Genomic DNA, 26902 nt, shown 5'->3' with positions numbered 1-26902 from the left:
AGAGTCACTCTGTAAATGTTTTGTGGTCATCAGAGTCACTCTGTGACTGTTGAGTGGTCATCAGAATGACTCTGTGACTGTTGAGAGATCATCGGAGTGACTTTATGACGCTGTGGTACTGTTGGTGGAGCAGGCGCCACATGTACAAAGCCTGCACTCTTGTTGTACTGGTTGCAGACTTGATTCCCAATCCTGACATGTTTTTGCAAGCGAACATTTTGAATATCTAAGGAGTGAAAAAAATACAGATATTTGTGTTGAGATGAGAGTAAAAAATGTCTGAAAAAATGCTGTACTAGAGTAAAGATATGAGGAAAACTGTATGTTTTTCCACAGAACATGTACATGTTATGTTGATGTCAAGCTCAGTCAGGATGAAGGCTTTAATGTGCTGCACGCTCTGGCTTCAGTACACAGAGTGCGAACACAGCTCTCAGCTGTTTGAAGCCAAAGGTAGCAAGGATCCTTCTGATCTTTTTCTCTACTTTTGTAGAGAAACACAGAAACACATCCCTCTAGAATGAAATGTAAATATGTATGCACATGTGTTTGCATGGTGTTTGTGCACTGTCTCATCAGTATGTGTATGTAATGTGATCAGAATGATATTTTCATATTCAAAGTTTTGATCCCATCATGCATGTAGAGCAGAAAGCCACAGTTTTGCCTGCAGCAGAGGGATCATTTCACCTGATAAAGAGACGCTGTAGCCTTGACCCATTAAGGAAGAGAAAAATCAGGTCACCCTTGTGTTGCCGGATCAAATTTCCTGTCTTATTTTGCCAGTCAAATCTCCTTCCCTATCTTCTGCTGCACAGATGCCATGTGGTTTTAATGGTTGGTAACACTTTGCATTTTATGAACCCATCTCTGTGCCAGGCTGCAGTGACTGTCCAGGACAGCTGCTATGAGGTCAACAGGATCCTGCTCCAAGAGTCTGGCCGCCCTTCGCCCCGCGCCCTGCGATCGCACCTTCCCAGCGTCCGCGTCAACTCCCTCCAGGAGCAGGAGAAGCAGCGTAACCTGGAAAAAAGGAAAGAGGAAGTGGCGTCTGCCCGCCGCCTCCAGGAGCAGCTACGCCAGGAGAAGGAGCGCTGGGAGCGGGAGTGCCAGGCCAGGGAGAGCCAGCAGGGGGAGCTGGAGAGCCGGCTGGAGGAGCGGGAGCGACAGTGCCACCTGGAGGCCGAGAGGCTGAGGCGGGAGAGGGAGGAGTTGGAGGAGCAGCGGGAGGAGTATCAGCAGAGTTTAGAGCGGCTCAGGGAGGGTCAGAGGAGCGTGGAGAGGGAACGCGAGCAGCTGGAGAACCAGGAAAGGCTGCTGCAGACGTGGAGGCACAGCCGACAGAGGAGTCTGCCCGCCGTGATCCCCCACATGGTCATCCCTTTAGACGGGACGCAGGTACAGTTTCATCTGCCTGTGAAAAAAAAAACATTTTTATTCTGAATAATCTGCACTTCGTACCCCATGATGACATTGTGAAAACAGAATTTTAGAAATCTTTTCACAATTTTGTGATTGGACAAGATTGAGGCACACACCTCAATATAGAAGGCCTCACAGCTAACAATGCATATCAAAGCAAAAACCAAGCCGTGAGGTCAAACGAAATGCCTGCAGGGCCCTAAGACAGGCTTGTTGATAGGCACAGATCTGTAGAAGGCTACAACAAATTTCAACTGTACTGCAGTTTCCCAACTTCCCTGTAGCATCAGGCTGCAACTAGAAGTGTGATGAGATCTCATGGCATGAGATCGTGCGAGACTAGAACGTCACAAGATTTCTCGTCAAGATGAAAAGTGTCTCACGAGATTTACTTTCCTTATCGATGGTCCCAGACAGGCTGCCATGAAGTTGTGTTTTTTAAGTGAAAAGCTACCTGCTATTGCTCCCCTCTAAACTTGCTCATCTTGTGCGGACCGCCGTAAAGGTTATAGGGAGGACACATAACTTCAGTCCATGTATGAACATTCTATTCTAAGGCAAATGCAGCGAGCTTTGTCTGATCCTTCTTGCATTTTCTACCCTGAGTATGAACTTTTACCATCTGGTAGGCAATACAGAGTCCCCAAATGTAAACAGACCTGCTTTAAAAACTCGATTGTGCCCACCTCAATTAGGGTTTTGAATCATGTTTCCTGAAGATGTAGCCAAATTGTGCAATAATGTCATGGTGTCTTTTTATGTTTTTGCCTTATATTTTATCTTGCTGTATTATATTTTTTCTTATTGTTATTTATTACCAGCATTTTTTTAAACTATTTCTATCAAAGTCTTGTGCAACATGGGTACGTGCAATACATTGTTCTAGTTTTTTACTTAAATGTTATCTGGCAGTTTCTGATGTGCAGCTCCTGAAGTCCAAGAGAAATTTCCCTAAGGGGACAATATACTGTATTGTATCGTAAAGTAGCGTAACGGAATGTAACATAACGCAACTGACATAACGTATTGTCCCGTATCACAACGCATTGCAACGCATCACAACACAACGCAACACATTGCAGCGCATCGCAGCATAATGTATTGTAACCTATTGTATCGTCACATTTCGTATCGTGACATAACTCGTCATAAGTATTGTACCGTATTGTAACGCATCATATCGTAAGGCATCGTATCGTAACACAACGCAAACTAATGCAACGTATTGTATTGTATCGTATCGTGTCGCAACGCATCGCAATATATCTTATTGTATCGTCACATAACGTAATGTAACTTCTCGTATCGTATCGTATTATAACGTAACATATTGTAACCCAACGGATCGCATCACATTGATTGTAGCATATCGTAACATAACATAATTTAATGTATTGTAACATAACTTATTATATCATAACGTATCCACACAATCGCGCATGCTCGCTCAAGCGTCATGTTACCCACAGACTTAGGAGAATAAAACTTATGTGGATTAAATCAGCTCCTGCTAAATATTTTTGTGCAGTCACAGTGAGGATTTAGTGTTTAATTAGTGCATAAATACACACAGATTTTCACACAGAGACGGCTTCCAAAGTAATCAAGACAAATCTCTAATTAAAACTGCACCTTTTTCATTTAAAACATTTATGATTGAAATAGTAAGAACTTTTGATCATGATGTCACGTTAAGGAGATGGTGGGTTCTGATGCTAGACCAGTTGAGAAACATAATAATAATGAACATAATAATCAAAATAAGATGCTTTTTGAAGCATTATTAATCATTTATAACCTCAGTATGTTGCATAGAAATAACAGTTGATTCAGAGAAGGTCATCATGCACCTGCCTTTCACCATATGATTTTTGTGATCACAGCACATAAACTCTTTAGATTCATATAGCCTACAAAGTAACCTCAGATAATTGTCTTAATTTATAATGAAATCTATTAACAGATTTACTTGTTCCAACCCTTACTATTTTATTTACCAGCATATATCAGACAACATGAAGCTTTTATTGACTGAGGTGAAGTGAGAAAAAGTCCACAGGTCAGGGCCTAAAGACCAGAAGACATCTCCACTAATGTGAACATTTTAATCAGATGATAAAGAGACTTAATACTTAGATTTGCTGACCACTGGAATAAACATGCTGTGAGGGGGAGGGGCAGAAACAGTGACACTCAGAAGCACCACTTCAACACAAACATCCTGCATCCTAGTGTAGACTTAAAAATGTGTTTTGAAGTTATTTTAAGCATTGATGCAGTGAAATAATCCTAAAAGAGCATATTCTGTGTCATTTTTTGTGCCTCTCTCTACCTGCATTACCCTGCATTACTACTATCTTGTCAACCAACCCTCTAGAAGCTGACAGCCCTAGTGTTATGCTACTGTTGTTATTCAGTATCTTACTTTGTCACCTATCATATTGTATCTGGTATCCCCTCCCTTAGTCATAATTATAGAAGTAAATTTGAGCCAGAGGAATATCTTTACACTTTGGCGCCCTTAGTTGTGACTCTTAGCTCCTGTCCTGTATATTTTCTAGTAACAAACATGGCGACATGTTCCCCCTGACTAAAGCTCTTGACCCTGACACCAGATATGCCGTGTTTATGGAGTATTTCTCTGCTAAAGACATTAATGAGAAGCTTTTTCCCAGGCAGCTATCAGCCTGAGTTACGTCGGCTCACTCATTTACTCGGGGCAGCTCAATCGCCTCTTGATATACGACCTGCGATAATGAGAGCAATTTCAGCATCATTTGTCTTAGTGCCGGAGCAGCCCCTCTCACCAATAAACATCTTAATGATTGATGATAATTAAACCGTTGCAAATAAAAGCGCCGACAAAATAATTAAAACCAGAGGCTCGCGGCCCGAGAAACTAATCAATTGCGTCCGAGTGGGCTTAAATTATCGACACTTTGTTTGAAAAGCACTACAGTGAAATGTCCCCCCACAGCTGGAAGGCATGGAGGATAAAGGGTGTACTGTTCTCTGTGCCCTTTAAGGTTCATTGTACCTCAGGAGCTCAGGAGGCTAGTGCAGCAGCACATACATCTCGGTAGGGCTGGGCAATACCGACCAAACATGTCACAAAATTTTTAGGATGAATGATCAAAACCCAATGTATATCTCAAAATATTTTACTGCAAAGAAATAGATAGGCTGCACAGTACCAGAACTACAAACTCTGATACTTTTTAGTGTTACAGACCTATTATTCCCAAACTTGGGGTTATTTTAGGGAAGTGTTGGGCTTTGTCTACTCTAGATTTTCAAAATGAGATTCATGCAAATGAACTAAAATCATGATAAAACATTTTATAAAATATTATCCAAAAGTCTTTAATTATAAGACATATTTTCTTTGGGGTTTTTTAGGTTAAATTGAAGTACATTTTGACAGCAATGTATAACTTTTTCTCTGAATTAGGAGTCAGTGTAATTTGAACCCATATAATCTGCATTATTTTATCAAAGAGTTTTAATGACTTTTTATGGAATCAGACAGATCACTCATTACATATGCCCATGCACAAATGTAGCCACACAAGCATTTCAGGAGCTGGATATGGAGAGATGAAGTACATCTTAAGTATTTTAAGGCAGTATTTTAAGGCAGTATCCAGGTAATCCAGAAAGGGTTGACATATCTGATGGTATTGCACAATAGAATCAATCCATCAGGCAAACTTTATTTATATAGCACCTTTCATACCAATTCAAATGCAGTTCAAAGTGCTTTACAGGATTGTACAAAAATGACTGACAAAAAGGTAAAATGGTTAAAAAGGTTGAGACTAATGCACACCAAAATAATTTAATAAAATAGTTAAAAAAATGGACAATCAAAAAAAAGACATCGATAAAAGACAAAGCAATAAAGGAAATGATTTATAAAATAAGAAACATTCAAATTAGCATAATAATAATAATAAAACAATGAAAGCTTTAAATAAAGATTTAACATTTCTAAATAATTCAAAACCTATAAAACTGGTCATAAAAACATAGATTATCATAACTAGAGCTATATAAAATAAAATTTAAAAAAAACTAAATTAAGGCTTAAAATGATTGTGATGCCACATAGAGTCCTGAAATTATAAAGTAATACATAAAAGCCAAACTGAATAATTGAGTTTTTAGCTTGCTTTTAAAAATCTTGATATTCCCAGATCCTCTGGCAGGCTGTTCCACTGTCTCGGAGCGTAAAAGCTGAATGAAGAATCACCATGCAAAACCATCTTTGATAGGTAGTCTGGAGCAAGGCCATGTAGTGCTTTATAAACTAATAAAATAATTTTTAACCCTTAGCTGGTCCGATTTAAAATGTAACATTACATCTTTAACCTACTGGGCATGTGAGGGCAGAGCCTGGTCCTTCCATTTAAAAAGACTGAGTCATTGGGTGAGAAGGGAATCAAAGGCCTGAGAGTTTGACTGGAATTTTGAAAGGGATGACTTCTGGTGCCAAGCCAAACAAAGCCATTATAGGATTAAGTGGTAGAACGCAGTACATGTGTGAAATAGTGTCACATCCCAGAAGGCAGCAGGTAGGATTGGTTTCTGATTGCAGTCAGAGTGCATGGATATTTTCAGCTGCATATTGCCAGGTCCTACCAGATAAACTCATTCCCAATTCTTCCCTCCAAGATCCTTTAAGGCAGTCAAGAGAAGGGTTAGAGAAGTTCTGGACCATACTGTAAAGACACACAGCCCCTCTGATGGGGGTTAAGGTTAATACAATCTTCCACCCAGTCCCCCAGTGAGACAGTAAGGAAGGACGGCACATGTTTCTGGGTCAAGTCTCTAACTTGCAGATATCTAAAGCGGTGTTTTTAGATATAGAATATTTTGTGGTCAGTAAGCATTTTTCTGTAACCGGTTCTCTCTGTAAACATACTGAGTGTAACACGTAGCATCTGCAAACATCAACATAGAATGTGTTCACATTCCCTCACCCCCTCACTGCTTTTAAAATGTATCAGTACATCTTAAAATCTGGACATATTGCCCAGTCCTAAGCATCATTTGGCTCTGTGCTGCTGGGCTCAAGCAAGTGTGACAGTTCAGGGGACGCACACAGTCCAACGGACAGACAAATGAGCAGACTCGTGTTACCATATTCCCTCTCTCCCTCATTAATTTACACACTGCTCTGAGCTCCTGCGGGCTAGACGTGATGGAGCTCTCCTATGTTTTTTTTTTTTTTTCACAGACCTTATTTATTTCCATTCATCTATTTTAGTCGGTGTGGAGGCAGCATTAACAGCGGCGCTTTAACAAAGCCATGCAGAGGCAGTGGAGGTCCTGAATCCTAATGTTCCCCTGCTAATGTTTTAGCCAGAGGCAGCAGTTCACGGGGTCAGAGACAGATCGGATGACGTACACACATGAGCTCTCAGGTTGTTTCTAATTAGCCATGCAGCCTGCTCTCAGCAGAGGAAAGGCCACGTTGGTGTGAAGATGGGACATCTGAGGATCAGGAGAGGACAGGGGGAGGGGCTGGGGCAACAACACCTTTCACAGTGTGTTAAAGGGTCAGTTCACCCAAATGACCTCACATTTTTTCCACTTGCCTCTATTTATATCTGGTCATGTAGATTTTGTTTAATTTGCTCAGGGTTTGAGACACCCTGTCCTGACAGTTCTACCTTCATACCAAAGCAAACATCATTAATTTTAGTGCCTGAAGCATTCAGCACAGTCAGGACTAAACCTGCACAGTTAAAGGTACAATATGTGGAAATTTTACTCTGAATGTTGACTTTTCATTTCAAAGCCTTATTACATTCACCATGAACTTGACTTCAACTGTTACTAAATATAAAGTTTTCTTTCTTTCTTAGGACTCAGCATCGAGTCCGTCCAGAGACCACGCTGGTAACGGCTCGGTGTTCGTAAACGAGGCGGCCTTCTCCAGCAGCAGCCTTAACAATCGTCACATTAACCACAAGAGGAATGACCCGAGCACCCACAACTGTCTCAACACCCTGCTGGCGAGATCCAGACAGCCCCCCTTAACGAAGACCCCCAACAATCAGCACCTAGATTCCCAGGGGTGGGTGATGGGCGCAGGATACCTGTACAGCTCTGCAGGACGGCTCGGGCTGCAGCACACGCCTTCAGGTAAGAATGACCTCCAATGTCATAATTTATAACATGGTATCGAGGAAGGCTCTAATGAAAAACAAAATAGATTGATGGGGATCATGATCAATCACATTTTCATCCCCTGTTGTTTCCTGTCATTATGAAACCTGCTATGATTGATGATTCTATCAATGTGTTGGTCTGTCTGGTGTATCGACTACTACCTTAGTAATTCAAATGATCAGTTACCTCGTTGAGTATGTACTGGGTAAAAGCAAGAAAAAAATTAAACTGAAGTAAAAAAAAACAAAAAACAAATAAAAGGGTGCTGTAATGATAATAATGTAATGATGAGAAAAATGATAAAACAAGAGGATAAACTACTAAAAGATAATTCTGAAGTCAAAACAGAATAAGATAAAACCTAAATTACTTAAACAGATTAAGATAGGTATATTAAATTCAGGTAAAAGCCAGACGAAAAAGGTAAGTCTTGAGATTGCTTTTGAAAACATTAACACAATAATAACTCGTGACCTGCAAAAAAACTACATGATTATAGCCAGGATTATATTATATTACTGTATATTGTTTTTGATGTGTGCACTTTTAACTACATTTCTGCAAAAGCAGGAAGGATATTTCTAGAAGGAAACAGAACTCTGGAACATATTGAATGTGTGATAGTGTTACTCCTCTGGTTTTATATGCAAAAAGAATTATTGCTCTGCCTTTTATTTGGTTACAATTCTACCTGCGGTTAAAAAAAGTTATGCAAATGGGAATGCTGGTGCTTCATAGGTTTTAAAGGGTTCTAAACAAGAGCAAAGGAGTCTAAAATAAACACAGAAAGCTTTTGTTGGCAGAAAAGGTGTTTCCACTCTTGTCATGACTTGTCTTGGCATGAGTTTGTGACAGTTACAGCTGGCAGTGATGACTGTAGCTTTAGTGACAGTTTTTATCAGATTTGGACAGCGTTTCTTTTTAAAGAGGAGCAGAGAGCCAAACTGAAAGCTTCTCTTGGCAAGGAGGATGTTTTTGCTCTCCTCACTACAGGCCTCGGCATGAGTTTTATCCACCAACAAGCTCCATCCTTTCCAAACAACAGCACCGTACTGATGAGCTCGAGTTACTTCCTGTGGCTGTGCATGCCTTCTATGTCATTTTGCCTTGTCGCTCTGATAGTTGTGATAGAGGATTTTTTAAAGTCCTGCCCAAACTCTTTGTCTTGGAGGTTTCCCAAAGAGTTTTAAAATACACCCATGTAAGGCAAATATACAACAGTCTATCTGGTGTGTCAGGTAGAAACTAGAGATGGAACTAAAAGGAGGCTCAGGCAGGACTCCAACCCTGGCCTCCTGCCTGGCATTGGATGCACAGACAGAACCACTAGGCTAGTCGCCCTATAGAGAAGTAGATGACATCTCTAATCAGTGCATCAATTAGCTTAATTATCAACTTTCTTGTGCATTGATGTTTAATATCCTAAATGTGAGTGCTAGGGTTGGTTGTTCCACAGCTGAAGTACCACCCGTATCTCACAGCAGAGCTCTGTTATCACTCTGTCTCTGCTGCTCAGCATAAATGAGAACTGTGCTACCTGTGAGAATGTAAACAAACTAGCCGCCTGCACTGGTTTCACCTACGCACACCAACATACACACGATCCGCTCTCAAGGCTGAATCCCTGGTGAGGCCTTGTCTGTCCTTCCTCTCTGTTAATCAGTGTCTCATGACAAAGAAACCCCCCTCCTCCTCCTCCTCTTCCTCTCCCCTGCCTCCACCTGCACCACCAGCAGCTATGCCGTGGGCCCTGTGCTGCGAAAGGAAAAGAAAAATCAATGGTTCCTCTATCCATCGACTGGCAGCGCAGACAACAGCATGTGAATCACAGTTCAGAGGCGATGGCTGACTGATTGGGACATCGATCTAGAAAAATCTTTATAAAACTCATTACAGCATGACTTGTCATCACATCAGGCGAAAGGTGGGGGGTGGGAGGGATGCAGACATGAATTAATCTGTGTTTCACTCTCAGAGCTGTCACGTTTAGCTAATCCATTCATGCACAAGCAAAGGGAAATTACAGGGTACATACTGTAAGCCAAACAAACAGTGTGGCTGTTATCTGCAGACCTGTTTAGTTTTCCAGCATAATCTCCTCCTCATTGATCAGCTTATTAACCTTTCCTCATTATTGAGCACACACCAGCACTGCCAGAGCCAGAGTCACTTGTTTAACAAGCCTGAGGTGCAAACTCTGCATGGCAGGGTGCGTTCAGACTGACAGATACCCATAATGCATTTCTCTGTGGGTCCCGCAGCAGCCTGAGATGATACTCAATAACCCCCCCCCCCCCCCCCGCCCCCGCCCGTGGATTTAACAGATAGTTCTGTTTATTTAAAGTGGGGTTGTTTGAGGTACTCATCGATAGAGAGCAGTCAATAGGAGGCTGTTAGGAAAAGTTTGCACTAGAACACTGCTCCACAGCAGACAGAGACACAAGAAAAATCAGATTTAAGCTTCAAAAAGTCCGTATTTCAAAATAAAGCATGTAATTATAGGTGTGCATTCGAATTTTAGAATAAAGGTCAGACATAGAAAAGGAAAAAATGAGAAGATTAAGGAATTTTGTGACACTCATTTGATGCATGCTGCACCAAATGTTTCAAAAAGACAAAATGCTAGAATTAAAAAAAAAGTTGAGCAAAAAAGTCAGAATGCCTAGAAAAAGTTGGAATGATGAGAATAAAGCAAACCCCAGAATTGTTTTTTAAACATTATCCTCAACCTTTTCACTGTTTCTTTTGACATTTTATCTCTTTTCCAGATATTAAGATCAAAACCTGGCTCCAAAAGGACCAGGTTGTGCTTTCTAGTGGAAAGAATAATGTTGTATAGCATACACTCAAGCCAATAGCCCAGTTTTGCATTTTATGCACCAAACTACATGGAACAATTGTACCCATTAGTCACACATTATATACTCCATGGCAGTACTCTGAGCGCTCTTTTTTAAAGGGGCAGCATGGTCTAATATCTCTGGTGAGTGTTTAATTTCTATCACCAAAAACTTTTGACAACCCAACTTAAAAAACATCTGAAATATCCCTTTAACTACAATGCATCTAAAGGACAAAAATAGCATGCATTTAATGTGATTTAAAAATAAAATATGCTACTTTTGTAATTAATCTAGCTTATCATGATTAACTCAATAACACTGACAGATCATTGTTAGAGGAAACTGCCTTTCTCAATTAGGGTTGCACAAGTTTGGATTTTTGCAGACATCCGATATGCTGACATTTCCATACCATTTTGATCCAATACCAATAAACCTTATTCATCTAAGTGCCTCCTGTGCAAAGAGAAGCGGAGCAAAGTGAAGCTGAGAGAGGAACATGGAAGTGGACAATCTGGGAGATGTTTTATGCTCAGGATCATACAAAATGTGTAGAGCTCACAGTAGGCTATCTTAAGTGCTGCCCTAGGAAACCACCTATGTCTGATGGTACAGTTTTACATTTTCCGTCATATTTAGGGCAGATATTCAACTCATACTGCTGATATAAACTGAAAATATATCGGCTGTACATATCACATATGTATGATACTATCACACACCTTTGATCCCAGCAGGTAAATATCTGCTATTAAATGAGGTTACCATCACAGGCACTCTTTATATGAGGAAGGAAAAGAAAGTATAAATAGTCAGCATCCCATTTTGAGGAACAAGAATCCTCCCGTCTGGCCTGCATGGCTGCACATGCACAGATTTTACACTCCAATGCTGATGCTTACAAGCTATGATGTCCTACATTGAATTAATACCATGCTTTAATAAGGATGATACGTAAATAAACTTATCAGAACAGGGTCGGTTTGTCATCCATGTTGATAAAAGATTGAACCAGAATCCCACTCAGATATCTAGAGCTGCCTGGTTGTATCACATGGTAAGGGATGAAATCACGCCTCATCCTATAGAGTTTGGCAGTGCTCATTTTTAATATAAACCTTATGCAATCTAGCATTTTAGCACTCAGCATACTGAGCGATAAAACGGCATCAGCATCAGCTGTTTTTTGTTGCTGCACTCTCAGTTCAAAACAGCTAATTATATAAAATTTCCCCATTATTTTTTATTGATTAGAGGATATTTTAAGCACAGAGTTATCCAAAACAAACCTAATGGATACAGACGGAAGCGCCAGTGTCGGCTTTTGTTAAGTAGCAACAGCAAATGCTGGTAAAAAGCACTCTGAAAAGAGGTTGTGGGCTCTACCAGTGTAGAAAATGGGCTGTGAATACTGGTGCTGAAACTGTACGTAATATCAATTTATCCCATTTTTATGGTACCCCTGAGACAATCTAAAACTACATGGATAAGGAGAGAACATAACTTTAAAGTTAGATGTAATCAAGTAAGTGCTTGATTCTGGATTTTACAGTTGAACAAAACGCATCCTCCTGCTGGATGACCTGCAGCCACATTCTCTTACACTCAGCGCTGTGCTTTTGTTGGGTGAATATAAATCTAAAATGTGAAATTGGCTATAAATCAAGATTTTAAATTTTATTGTGGTGCAGAAGGCTTCACAGCAGCTCTCAAATTTATGTGTCAGTCATGCAACGGATGCTTAAGGCCCAAAGGAGACAGCTCCTCCAAACATGAGCCATGCAAGTGTCAAACAAACTTTCCCTTCAGGACTCATTTTAACCTTTATGTGCAAAACACAGATCCGATGACCTCCTTTGCATCCTCGTACTGTACTAAACTTTGCCTGGTATCTGGAAGAACCTGGTTTCTTTTTCTTCTCATGAAAGGAAAAAGGAATCTCTTTCAAATGCAAATTCTCTTTTGTGCCGGCAGTCACATAAATCAAAAATAAGATCTCACTTCCAATCCTCACCTCAGCATGTGAACATTTCTTCCTGTGCATTCTCACACACGTTCATTCAAACACACACCCTTTCTTTCATTCAGTGGATTTCCATAATTTGCTCCTGCACAATGTAATCTCAGGGAACCAGTCCTCAGAAATGACGTTTCATCTGATGAGTCCTATCAGGTTGTTGCTCACCTTTTCGTGCTGAGAATGAGAGGGCCGTGAGAAAGAAGAGAGAGATGAAACTAGCGCCCTTAGAGGAATGCACATGAATTCACACCTGTAGGAGAGAACGCTGCATGATGCACAAACCTGATCTGTGACTTTTGAACAAAGGCTGCACAGTCATAGTTTCATAATGGTTATTATGGTTAGGACTGCAATCAAAGCTGGAGAGTAGCAGAATAAAAGAGACATTTTTCCCATCAGAGCAAAAAGTTTGTCATTGATCAAGATCAAAAAACTGCAGAACATATTAGAGCGGTTTGTTGTTTGTACTCATTCAACGTGGCACACAGAGCTGTGTTTGTGTTACAGAGATGCTATGTTGTTTCTGGAAGGCTTAAAAGGCCCCCTGTAGATTTTTATCAATAGAGAAAATAATAGTACGCATGCTTTTTATTCTAAGATTTTTAAAAAGTGAATTTTTGAGATCACACACTGTTTTAGCACACAATGAACCCTGGCAGTTCTTGTGAAATGCTAAATCATGCTACAACATATTCATTTTCCGGTTAAAACTTTAGCAGCACCACATCCACTTTAGAGCTATTTAAGTGTTTCTTATCCTCCAAAGTAAGTGCTTTTGTTTATATGGTTCATGTTTTTTTTGACTGGCGTCTTGTTGCTTCTCCTCTCACTCCTGCAAGCCTTCTGTGTTTGCACACAGCCCTGCAGTCTTGTGCCCTTATATGTGCATAAAGGGGCATTTCTCAATGCTTTTCAGGAAAAATGTGCGAGATTCCTGTTTACAAGGACATGGCATCCATCAACAAGGAGAGACACGTGCTATTCAAAGCTAAATAGCTTTTGAAGCATAAATTTAGCCATATGCTTGCTTCTTTCCTTTGAAAGCTCTCTGTTGTGCCATTATAATGATGCTTTCCAAGCCTTCGTAGCTCTCACAGAACATTTTCTACCAAGCCTGGAACTTGGCTGACTGTCTGGGGTCTTTAAAGATTAAACTCACACCATTAACTCTAATGTTGAACATCTTTTATCCATTTTATAATCCAGTTTTTGATTCTTCCTGCAGATAGCCTGCTGCCATATTGTCTGCTTGTATCCCAGAATGCATTGGGATTGGGCTGTGAAAACCAATGGCAGAGTGGTCCGCTGTTAAATTATGCTTTGCTGAACAGCATGTGCACAGACTTTGAAACTGTAGAAGAGAGCCTGAATGACTTATAATAGAGAGAAAGAGACACAGAGAGGCCGTGATGTGTGATTCAGAGTCACTGCATTCCTAGAAGTGCAATGGTTCTTTTTGTTAAAATGTGAATATTTTGAAGACATTTTGTCATACAAATGTTATTTTTTTAATTCTTTGGTCCCAAAGAGATGTGAGAACAAGTTTGTGGAAAAAAAAAAAAGAAAAATCTAGTCATCATTTTTTACTGTTTAATTTCCGCAGCTTTTTTTCTCACCATCATGTCTTGTCTGGACTTTTTGTCTTCAAAAGCTTGTAAAACATCAACCCTGTTATGCACAGTCAAGCTCTATACATCCTTTTTTTCAGGACAACCTCGGCTTTAAGAATAAATCTACTACAGTAATGTCACTTGAATTTTTTTAAAAAAGGTTATAGGACTTTAAAGACAAAAGAAAAAACTAATCCAAATTGGTACCTTTAAGATTTGTATTGATAACACACAGTGATTACTAAGCCTTTTCTTTGCATAGACTCGTTCTCCCATCTCTTGTGGACAAAACAGTGAAAAATAAACATTCTGTTTTCAAAATATCTACATATATACAAAAGAAAGTCCATACCATTCCTCAAAGCAGTAGAGATGCAACAGCTTGCAATTGGTTGACAGCCCCTCCCACAATGCATTGCGGGTAAACAATATGGTGATGCCTGTAGTAGAAAGACAAAATAAAGGACTTAAAATAGAGTAAAAATTGATAAAAAGATGCTTATTATCGGATCTAACGCAAAGATTTAATCTTTAAAGACTCTGAAAAGTCACAGATGTTCCAGGCAAGCTAGAATGGCGTCCTTTAGGGCTACTGAGACATCAAGGGTAGAAAATGAACAACGAAGAGGTCAGCTTTCTGAGGAAAAGAGTGTCTATGACTTATGGTTCAAAAGTTATCAACGTTTTATAAACTTGTCACTTCTTGTTGTAAATGACAATGACGTCCTCAGAGACTCTGGAAAGTCAGCAAAGTTCCAGGCTCACTAGAAAATGAGGAATAGCTACGAATGCTTGGAGAACATAATTAGAAAGGCACAACAAAGAGCTGTCATGGGAAAAAAAACAAGTTGGTGCCGATCACTTGTGGTTCAAAAGTTACCAAGCAATTTACAAAGGGGTGTGCCTGAGACATGGATCCATGCCATGTGAGCTCAAGAACAAATATCAGATAAAACTTAAGAACATTTTGGTCCAATATCAAGATCTAGACAGTGATCCACAAAGGGATTATTATGTCCTGGGTTCTTCACTGGTGCTGCAGCCATTAAAAGGACAAAATTTAACATGATACACTAGAATATGAAACATTAACTGATAATTAAGCTTCTCAGAAAAGATAAACATCAGCTTTTGTATACCAGAGCAAACACAAAGAGAAATCATAGTCCAGTGCATTCCCTGCCCTATTTGCCACCATTGAAGTTTTAAACACACAGAGGGGATAATATGTGGCATAAAAGCAGAAATTGCCATAATAGCGTTAATAACTGCTGCTTCAATAACATCTTTTGTTCGTCTTACACAGTACAGAAATGGACAGTGAGCTTTTTACGTCCTTTCTTACCTTCTGAAGTAGGAGTGCATGTCTGCTTACGGGTGCTGGGAATCTTCTACTTAAATATAGATCTATTAAAAGCAAATAATCAACATTTCTGCACTCCTACATTCCATACCTGATGTTTTATTTAAGTTAAATAGACAGATAAAGCCTCTTAAGATCAGTATGAGCGTCCATGTGTGGACTAAAATGTGCTGCATCTGCCATCTGTGCTCCAACATCTTAATAATGCTAAAATCTTATCACTTTAAAGCTAAAGCTTCCAGACAGAGATGGAGTGTTTTTATCATCTGGCTGCACACTGATGTCTCATCTATCAGCGACAGGCCTATACAGCGACTAACAGAGCTACTCTAACAGACTCTTATATAATTAATCAAACAGAGACACTTTCCTACAGGGACACAATGAGGCAATTTATAGTTCACGCCATCTGTTACCATGACAGCACACCTGCCCTAATGTTAGACAGCACCCAGCATGCTACGAATGTAAAGATCTAAGAAATCACTGGCCTTTACTCGGCTGCAGAACCCCCAAACGGAGAATTGTTTTAATGAATAATAAAGTTATTGATCCTTGAAGGTGGAATTATGAATCTAGGGAGGTAATGCTCACACCCTCCTGCAGGCTGTCTGTTTGCCGTCTCACTGGTTTGAACCTTTTTTATCTGCTGTCACCGACATATTTGCTCATCCTTCCTTCTTTCCGGTCCCGTCGTTTCCTCATTTCTTCTCGTCAAGTGCGAGGAGGCAGGTGTCGTCCGATGGCGCTGACAAAGATAATAATAAAAGTGACGTTTCTAAGTGGGAGGTGGGATGATGGATAGCTTCAAAATCGTTTTACTTTTCAGTCTCGTGAAGGCGGGAGCGGCAGCAGCTGTGGTCGATATGTGTGCAGTTTGTGATTAGATAAGAGGGTAAAACAATTAAGCTGAGCTCATTAAACGAGCGGCTACATGGTTGTTCTGGTGATTATTTATCAGTGGTTAGGGAAAGAAGAGGGCGCTTTAATCAGAATTTAGTCCATGTATTACAAAGTATAGATAACAAGCGTGGTTTTCATTTAATTTTTCTAACATACGTGAATGTTTGGTATATATTTGTATATTTATATGGACTATATCTTGTTGAAAAAGTAGCTTACAATAAAGCATGGGTGGACAGACGGATGGAAAGATTTCCCACAAAATTATGGTACAGTTAGGTTAAGTTGGGTCGAACAGTTTCTATAATTTTGCTTCTACCAACCACAAAGGGTTTGAAATAAAACAATCAAGACGTGACTGAAGTTTATGCATTCAATTCAGTTTAAGGAGTTGGCTCTCTCAGGTGGGTTGGGACCTGAAAATTTGTGGCAGAGTGTTTGCGAATGTTTGCCTGGTAACAAAATAAGAGTCAAAAACTCTCTAAGGCACTTTATAGTCCAATTTGACAATTTGTGTAAATGAGTATGGAAGTGCACAAATGGGTTAAGCTACAACTGATGGCCAGTTGAAAGTGATAAAATCATAGAATCATACTAAAATGAAAAGCAAATCAACCTAAAAAGGCAAAATAATCTGCTGTTGACTGTTGCGTAAACTTGCAGTCCCCCTGTAATCTCTGCCCTCTTCCCTCAAGCTGATCAGCGTTAAAGACATGCTTCCAGTGTGAAAGGTCGCCTGCCTTCGGTTGGTGCAAAACCGCGGTGTATGTAGAAATTACGGGTATGTTGTTTTTGCATCTCTCTCAACCGGCCATGCATGAGTTTTATCCACCAAAGAGCTCCAACTTTAATAAACTACATCAGCACCAGCCTTTTCTTGTCCTTCTGATCGGCCCACAGTGAATGTGACAGACAGAATGTTCGCCCAATCATCCTCTAGGAATTTTTTTAAATTCCTGCACTTTACAAACGCTTTCTATGGAGGGTTTCTCCAATAAATGTGAAATTTATCCTATGTGTCTATCTGGTCAATTACAAAGCTGCTTCAGCTATTTTTGTAAAAACATTTTAATCCAAAGACTGAGACTATGTCACACACCCAGTAAACACACTGTCATTATGTCTAGGAGTCATTTAAACTGGTTTGTTTTATAAAGAGCTATCCCCCATTAAGTCCAGGAAAAGAGAAACAAGTTACTGAGACTGTAATTGTTCTAGAAGCATCTGTAAATGTGTGGATTTCTGCTGTTAGGTTTGCCATTTTTACACAGGTCCTACTCAGGTTAGGCTCACTTTTCAGGCCAGCCTCCTTTTAGTCATTAATGGCTCAATTTTCAGCTCTGAAGTTTTGGTTTGATGTCCTATCAGCCTCAGAAGCTGCGTTTCCTCTGCAGCACACAGTGAAGAATAATTATCTCTCCTGTTCCCTCTCAGACCTCAACAGTCACGGCTACATCGGGGAGAGCTGGTCATCAACGGCGAGCAGGGCTGACCCGTATCCGCTGATGCCACATCCTGGTGACGCTCAGCTGGACCTCAGTGCCCTGGTTTCCCTGGAGACTGACAGCGGAGGAGAAGAGGGCAGTGAGGAAACCATTGTGTATCTCTGAGCATTGGACTCCGAAAGAAAATAGCAACCCAGCACTTGGACAAAGATGAAGACTTTCAGGCTGGCCTCAGAAAGCATTTCTCCCTTTTCCTGTCACTGTCGTGCTCTTTTATAAATGTTGGTGGTCTTTTAGTTTGTTAAGTGTAAAGTTACTGAGGACACAGAGAGACTCGGAGATAAAGAAAAGGGTTGTTTCACTCTCACGTGTCATGCACCTTAGCTTCAGGCACCTCTGGATGTTCATTGTCTGTTTTTCTCTCTCTGTGTGGTCTTCACTGACTGTGTCCCTGCAGCAAAACCTTTCTCTTTCTTCTTACTGCCCTTCCTCACTGTTTTCTTTATTTTCCAGGTCCCTAGGGCACTGTATTTATTAAATTTACCACAACGGAGGGAAAAGTGCACAGTCAATATCAATAAAACATCAGCTCTCCTCTCAAGAAGTAAAATGTCCTTGGATTTATCAGTCTGTTTATATTAGAGCCAAGGAGCTCCAAATATGAGGACTGAAAGATGAGCAGTGACAGTGTCAGCCCTACGCTCTTCAGACATGCCGCCTATAGCTGCCATTGATTTGTCTCTGTCTGAAGCATGTTATTCTAGAAAAGAGAAGCTGTTTAAGGAGATGATGCAGCTGTTAGCATAACTTTTATAAGCCTGTAAAAAGACATGAAGGCGTGTTTTTGCACAACCTTGAATGTAAAATCTGATTCAGGAAAGTGGACAAAGGAAGCTAAGTGGTCAACAATCAGAGCTATTATTTAATTTGTGAATTTCTGCACATTCCAACAGCCAAACTTTGGATTTCCTTTCATCCGTTTTCAATTTTAGTCACACAAGCTGCAGCGAAAGCAGCTAATTCAGAGCCAGGGAATTAAACATTCATGATAAGTAGAGATATTTACGTGAAGGTCTGCTAATTGTCCACTTCTTTATGACCAAATACCTGAAAAATTTCCCATTGCCTATGTAGAACTTTGTGTTAAGTGCCAATTAGGAAATACTTGCATGCTGAAATCTAAGAAAGTAGATGTTGAACTTTGACCCTTCTTTCACTGACGAGCTAGCATGCTAAGATTAGCATTCAGATCGAAGTATCACCCTCCCTAACTATCACATTACAGAGCTGTTTGCTTGATTAACAAATTATTAAGTTACCTTATTGTTCCTGTTATGCTAATTGTTAAAGTACACTCACTGGCCACTTTATTAGGTGCACATGATCAGCCGCTTGTTAACTCAAATAGCTAATCAGCCAATCACATGGCAGCAACTCAGCGCATTTAGGCATTTAGACAAGGTCAAGACGACTTCCTGGCGTTCAAACCAAGCATCAGAATGGGGAAGAAAGGGATTTAAGTGACTTTGAACGTGGCATGGTTGCTTGTCTGAGTATTTGAGAAACTGCTGGTCTGGGATTTTCACAAAAAAGAGAAAACATCCCATGAGCAGATGTGTGAACGAAAATTCATTGATGTCAGAGGAGAAAGGGTGCACTGGTTCGAGATGACAGAGAGGCAACACAAACTCAACCAAGGAATGCAGAATACCGTCTCTGAACATGTAGAACCTTGAAGCAGATGGGCTACAGCAGCAGAAGACCACGCTGGTGCCACTCCTGTCAGCTAAGAGCAGGAAACTGAGGCCACATTTCACACGGGCTCACCAAAACAACAAAAGAAGACTGGAAAACGTCTGGTCTGATGAGTCTGGATTTCATTTTTGACATTCAGATGGTAGGGTCAGAATTTGGCGTCGACAACATGACAGCATGGGTCCATCCTGCCTTGTATCAACGGTTCAGGCTTGTGGTGGTGTAATGGTGTACAGGGATATTTTCCTGGCACACTTTGGGCCTCTTACTAAGCATTGTTTGAACACCACAGCCTTCTGGTGTATTGCTGCTGACCATGGCCATGCTTTTATGACCACAGTGTACCCATCCTCTCACGACTACATCCAGCTGGATAATGCACCAAAGCTCAAATCATCTCAAACAGGACAATGAGTTAACTGTACTCCAATGGTCTGCACAGTCTCCAGATCTCAATCCAGGAAAGTGCCTTTGGGATGTGGTGGAACAGGAGATTTTCATCATGGATGTGCAGCTGACGAATCTGCAGGAACTGCGTGATGCTATCATGTCAGTATGGACCAAAATCTCTGAGGAATGTTTTAGCATTTGTTGAAGCCATGCCAGGAAGAGTTAAGGCAGTTCTGAAGGCAAAAGAAGGTCCAACCTGATACAAGCAAGGTGTACTTAATAAAGTGGCCTTTGAGTGTATATATACCAGTGTTAATTCCAGTCTCAGTCTTTAGATTAATTCCTTTTAGTCTAGTTTTAGTCCATAAAAGTCCTCATATTTTACTTTTAGTCCAAGCATTTATTCTCTTGCCTGAATCTGGAACCAATCATGGTGGAGTGTTTTAAGCACCCTGCCTAACCTGGGGTCCCTGCTTTCTACAGCTGAGAGGCAGAATAGCTACAGATGCATCGTATTTTGACACACAAATAGAGAAATATCACTGGGTTTGAATGGATGACGAAAACTAAATAACATTTTAGTCTAGTTTTAGTCATCTTGAAAACTTAATTTACTTTTAGTTAGTTTTAGTCATTAAAGATCTACTTTTAGCTATTCTCAGTCTTGTCTTTGTCATTGAAAAAAGGTAGTTGAACATTTTTAATCATAGTTTTAGTCGACGAAATAAATAGACCTGTATATGTACTTAAAATATGCACATCATGACTAAAGCTGCTCTGATTCCGATACCAGGATCACAAATATGTCTGATACTGCTTAAAATGCAGGTGTTGGTATCAGCAAGTTTATCAGTTTATGCACTGATCCGATAGCGATTGGTTTAACTTTATATTTTGCTTTGTTTAGCCATGCTAACTGTTAGCGCTGTAAACTGGAAAGCACTGCATGCATGAGCTACTGTTTTTAGAGCAGCAGCATTTTCAGTGAGCCTGGACCTCATGTGACTTTTGAGGGACTTTAAGGATAAAATCCACACCAGTAAACCAGATATTGAACAGCTTTTATCATATTTAATTCAATTCCAATCATTCATTACCACTAGCTGGAATAATAACCCTCATTTTGTTTACTCTCTGTGAAGGTCTGCCAGCCAATAGCAGGCTGTTCCATAATCATGTGATGCTGTCTAATAGAGCATAATGAAGAGAGAGATGGAGCCTGTGTGAGCCAGCCCCCTGTGTTATTGTTATTTTAATATTTATCAGTAAAACTCAATAATCAGCAGAAAAACAACTTGAGAGTCATGATGCTGTTCATTATGATTGTATTAGTTGAGTCTTGTTCTGAGTCAAATATAGGTCTAAAATAATTTGATAGTCTGCACAGTCAGCCCAGAAAGTCCACACTGGTATCAGATCGGTATTCGGTATCAGCTGATACCCAACACCTTGGTATCGGAATCTCATCAGGAAGGAAAAAAAGTTTTGGAACATCCCCAGTTTGGCTAGTCTTAGTTGAGTCTTCCTCATGGAAAAAAGGATAAAAATTTTTAGTCATAGTTTAGTCCAGGGTTTAACACTGATATGCCTGAATAACCTGAAATATGCATATCATGACAGCATGGTACTTCAGGTACAGACAATAGCATGCTAGCCTCCAAAACACTCAACAAGGTGATCTTTGTAAGTGCTAACCCCCCTAAAATGTGCGAGTAGATTGCAAGTTAGCATGTTAATATTAGACTTAGCACAAAGCGCTACTCTGCCCTAGCATACTTATCTGTTATGTTTGGCTATTTCTCCTGATCTTTTGAATAATGTCCATTTTTATTTAAGCTTTTATAAGTTAGCTTTTTGCTACCCAGAACTTTATGAAATTTCTGATTGATTCGGTCACGCTAATTGCTAAAATCTTACAGCCTCACGCCTCTTATTGTTTCTTGTGAATCTTCATCTTTTTGTATTTAAATTCCACCTTCATTTTGAGCTGTCAACAGTGGACTTTTACATTCTTTCATATCTGAAACAAACATGATGTCCTTATTGAGTCTGTCATGCTAAAAGCTAAACTATTAAACCTGTATATAATCCTGTCTGTTCACATTTATCTCTTGTGAACATTTTATGTAAAAACGGTCGCTGTGCCAATGCTTTTGAATCTATAAAGGTTTAATGACTGTTTCCTAAAGCAGTGACAGTGTTTCTGATGTTATTTTACTCACTATCATGTACATACTTTATGCTTTATTTATTTATTCCAGTACAGATGAGGTTCAGTGTTTCCCTGTGCTTTTATGAGGGGTTGAGTGTAAAAAAAATCAGTGTAAACACACGACCAGGTGTTTGTTCCTCTGTGTTGTATTGATAAAACTTCTTTTACTGGACTTGAACCAGCGTTTTGTGCTTCTTTGAGTTATAAACTGAGGCCCAGGACAATAAAAACAGGCTAAAAACAAACACAACCCTCGGCTCGGGTGCAGGTTTTACTTCAGTTTTACGGTCCTGGTCTGAGTGTGAAGCGTCTCCCGCGGTGTGAACAGATGTTGGAGTGAAGCGCTCGCGTCGGTTGCCAGCAGTGACAGGTGGTAGAACCAGGTGCGTGAATGTCAATGATCTCCTGTCTGACTGCAGCTCTGATTTTCAGTCACAAAAACACATCAGGATGGCCTGAAGGCACAAGATGCTGGGATGCAGCTAACCGCCTGTAAACAACACATGTTGGTCTTTATAATCTTTAAATATCTAATAATGATGGCCACTGAAAAAGGGTCAGAATAAACACCTCATTCTGAGCTCCTGGGCTCCTCTGTCCTTTTCATTTCCCTTAAATCACCCCGGCCATCTGAAACCTCACGAGCATCTTAATAGTTCACCGAGGTGCTGCATACAAACGCCCACTCCATTCCCTGTCAGCAGCCATCTTTACTCAGCTTATTAAATTTCCCTCCATCAAATATAATATGCTCGGAAATTGAGTGTTATTCCGGTTTTGATTGCCACGTATTCATTTGTAATTTAACTTGATTAAAGCTTAATCTTGATTAATCAATCCCTCCCACTTCAGTCTAATGAACAAGGTTGGAGTGAATGAGAGCAGAGGTGAAGAAGTCGCTTTAATTAAGCAGAACAAGCAGACATCATCTGGATGGGCTTCATTTACATGTCTCTCATTTTAATTTAGATCATCCACTAACCATTAACAGGGCACTTCAGTAACGAGCATTTCTGACGGTGTTTCTCCAGCGTGTTAGTGGCAGTAGAGCTAAAGAAGCTGTTTTGTTTCTGACTCAATTCAGATCTTTCTTACCTAAAGGAAACTAAACAAAAGTCTGGAGTTACTCAAGGATCAGTTTTAGACCCTCTTCATTTTACTTTATCTTTACTTCCACTTCTAAACCTCCTTAGACCCCGCATGTACATATGAGGACACAACACTTTGGCTTTCCTACTGTATGGTAATCATTTCTGCTGTCAGGATTTCTGGGATAATTGTTCAGAATGTTAGTAATTCCCTTTAAATGTTGGGATATTTGCTGTTTGGATATTTTGGGGAATTTGCTTGGAAATAATTTAGCATTTTCACTGAAATTTCTGGGATATGTTGCATATTTTGTAGACTTTCATTGGAAAATTTGGGGAAACTTTTTTGACATCTTCATGGGAAATTTATTTGTAAGTTTTGAGGAATTATATCAAAATTTGGGGGTAGCAGTCCTTTTAAAGTTTGAATTACATACATACAATACATGTTTTAAGTCATCAGACTCTACTTCTCCTTAAGAACTGGGAGAAATTAAAAATGCATTCCAAAACAAAGCTCAGGTCTCAAAAGGTTAAAGCTATGAAAAATGCGAAGTTTAATTTAAAAAATTAAAATTGTTCTCTTTTTTTTGACCAGGAAGTCCACAGTCAAATTAAACAAATTTTAAAAATCTCATCACCTGCCAAAAACCACTTATTTTTATATTTCTAATTCCTTTGTTTTAAGATCTATGCTAGGGTGGCCAGTGATTTAAACATTTTCTCACAACTAAGAGATTGACGTTAAAATTAGGAAGCAACAACACTAAATGGCTTACTTTGAAATGACTTATCATGACTACATTAAAAACAAGCATATGGAGCTCCTCAGGGCTTTGGTTTTGGTCCTCTTGTGATCTTTCAGTTCCTGCTTTCTATACTTAGTGCTTTGAAAAAGACTGTTTTGTTGATACTTTGGCAGACAAGAATCAAAATTAAAACCTTTTCCACAAGGAACTACACAGCCTCCCTTTAACAGACTGAAAATACCATTATCATTTGCTTAAAACAGCAGTTTTAATGATATTTATGGCATTTTACATATAATGTGCAGTTGATTTTTACTGTTGCATTTCTATTTTTTTTCTGCTTGTATTTTTAACCCTTAGGCATCACTAGGGACATTTTTGTCCATTTGGGCAAATGTTTCCTCTTTCTCTGCTCACCATTTTGGCTGTGTTAGTGCATATGGTGCCTTTTTTTTGTAACAAAGTTTCTTTCTTTGCAAATTTTTGAATTCAAATTTCAATTGCTCTGATAGGTCAGGAGAACTCTGTGAAACAAAATTACTACCCTTTAAAGACATTAAGGACAAGAATGTCCACTTCCAAAAAGCTGTTATAAAAACTTAATAGATTCATATTTTTTTGCTTTTTTTGCATAATTCTCTTAAACAACTTCAGCTGTGTTCAAAACTACCAAACATTCAATCATTTTTAGGATTTTAACCCTTTAAATGCCAGTTTGATTACTTAAGCACAATGTTGTTTTTTATGAAAAAATGCAAAAAAAATGTGATTTCTTCCTCAAACCAAATGTTGGATGGCTGGGGCATTATTTCTAAATCCATCTTGGACATGTCAGTGATTAGCCAAAATATTGACTTTTGATGCATCATTAGTTTTTGTGTAGCATCCAATTTAAAATTTACTACCATTTCGAGTCATAAAGGACAAAAACGTCCTCTTCCAAAAATGACAGTAAAAATCGTATACATTCATATTTTTTCCTGCTTTTTTTGGTCAAATCTTTTAATCAACTACAATTCTAATCAAAACAATCAATTATTAAAACAATTTTCAGGATTTTAACCCTTTAAATGCCAGTTTGATTACAGGATGTTTTTTCTTTTCTTCTTTTTTTTTTCTAACAAAACCACACAAAACAGTGATTATTTTCCAGATAACTAATGTTGGGGGGTGGGGGTGTTTTTTTAATATGTCCTGGTTATGTCAAACATTAGCCAAAGTATTGACTTTGATGTATTATTAGTTTCTGTGTAGCATCTGATTTAAAATTTACTACCCTTTCGAGTCATTAAGGACAAAAATGTCCCATTGACTCCCATTCAAACCAAATTTTTTTATCTCATAGCCATTACATGATATAATCATGCATTCTGTAATGTTATGGTTTCATTTTTGAGAAAAATAGTCAAATTTATCATTTTTACTGTTCATCACTAAAATCAGCCTTTTCCCCATTATGGGCCCATGCATGAAAAACCTGTCATTTCCTTAGTTTTTGCACTTGTGTTATTTAGCTTATTAGGCTATTTTAAGATAGTGTTTGTGTGTGTGCATGTGTGTCTTCAACATTTGGTTAAAGGAAGATGTCACGTTTTTCCCACTTTTTTTTTTCCAAAAAAAAAATTAAAATTAAATTAAATTATCTGTAACTGAAGATAACACAGACCTATTTTGGAATTAAAGATATTTTAAAGTATTATCAACCATGACTTTTTGGCTTTTGCAGTTTGGACTTGTTTGCTCATAAATACTTTTTTTTCTACACTGTATTTTTTATTCACATTTTCTCAAGGCAACAAATCACTAAAATCTGCTTCAATGTTCTGAACCCTCTGGAGACTGTTTGGCCTCGAAAGGTTAAAGAAAAACACGGTGAAAAACCAGTCTCAACCTTTTCACTGCAAAATAAATCTGGAAAAATCTTCTGAAGTTTGCCCTGGAATCTAACCTCTTCTAAATCAATATTTATCTGTTTACCACAGCTTGGAGGAAATTCTGCACCAACTATCACTTCAGTCAAGTTTTCTAAAGTCCTCCTCTATAAGTCTACCTCTATTCTTAACTATAAATGTTGAATGTGACCAAGTTATAAAGGCCTTTAATCACAGTGTGAGCAGAACGGCAGTCTTGTTATAAAGATCATTGACAGATTCATTGTTGGACAACATAACAGCTTGTGATATCACTTCAGATATGCTGTTAAAGGCTCTTTTATGGGTCAGCTCCGAATTGGAAACATGGGTTTTTATTGCTGAAAATGAGACTATTTGTGCTCCCCCTGCTCAATTTATTGGATTTGTCATAAAAGCAGCTCCCACCCTCATTTTTTCTCATTTATTTTTCTTTATTTTCCAATCACATCACTGATTGATATAAGAACGATCGAGCCCGCTCCCTCTACCTCTCAGCAGCAGGAGCCGCCGCGCCGCAGGCCTCACTAATGAATGTAATTTAAGCGTTGTAGAGGATGGGGTTTCATATATGTGATGGATGGTGGTGTTTGGAGGCCTATTTTGTGTAGCAGTGGAGGTGAATTAATCATTATTAAAGACGGCTTAAATGCTTTTCCTATAGGCCCAGGTGATTTAGACTCCGGGGTGGACAGTGTGGGTAACACTGAGGGACCTGCTGCTGCTGGTTTTCATAATGAAGCACTAACTCAACCTGCTGCCAAGAGACTGCAAGGTCACGATAAGATATTATAGTCATGGCCAGGCGGTTTATGGGCACGCTCAAGGGTAAAACAAAAACATGCACATCCAAACACATGATCACGCTGGCTCTCAGCTTTTCTGGCAAATCAGACTCTGGGAAACGTCCAGGTCCGGCCAGGAAGCGGTCTGGCAGTTGTCTGGCAGGTTTTTTATAAAATGGCTAATTTACTCATCACTGTTTTACAGAATAAACACTCAGGGGCAGATCCAC

The 26902-nt window shown here is 39.4% G+C and overlaps 1 protein-coding gene across 4 annotated transcripts in view; it reads left to right on the top strand.

Moving 5' to 3' along the window:
- Nucleotides 1-22367, top strand: part of arhgef28a (Rho guanine nucleotide exchange factor (GEF) 28a) — an 83155-nt gene extending 60788 nt beyond the window's left edge. For all 4 annotated transcript variants that reach the window (XM_041810378.1, XM_041810376.1, XM_041810377.1 and 1 more), the window contains 3 exons: nt 880-1398; nt 7293-7572; nt 17773-22367. In XM_041810378.1, the coding sequence (XP_041666312.1) occupies nt 880-1398; nt 7293-7572; nt 17773-17948 (975 nt within the window). In that variant the 3' untranslated portion in view covers nt 17949-22367. The remainder of the gene's footprint in view (nt 1-879; nt 1399-7292; nt 7573-17772) is intronic.
- Nucleotides 22368-26902: the final 4535 nt, after the last annotated feature.

The sequence above is a fragment of the Cheilinus undulatus genome, linkage group 17 (assembly GCF_018320785.1).
Source record: "Cheilinus undulatus linkage group 17, ASM1832078v1, whole genome shotgun sequence".
NCBI classification, from domain to species: domain Eukaryota; kingdom Metazoa; phylum Chordata; class Actinopteri; order Labriformes; family Labridae; genus Cheilinus; species Cheilinus undulatus.
This window is presented reverse-complemented; position numbering and strand designations above follow the sequence as displayed.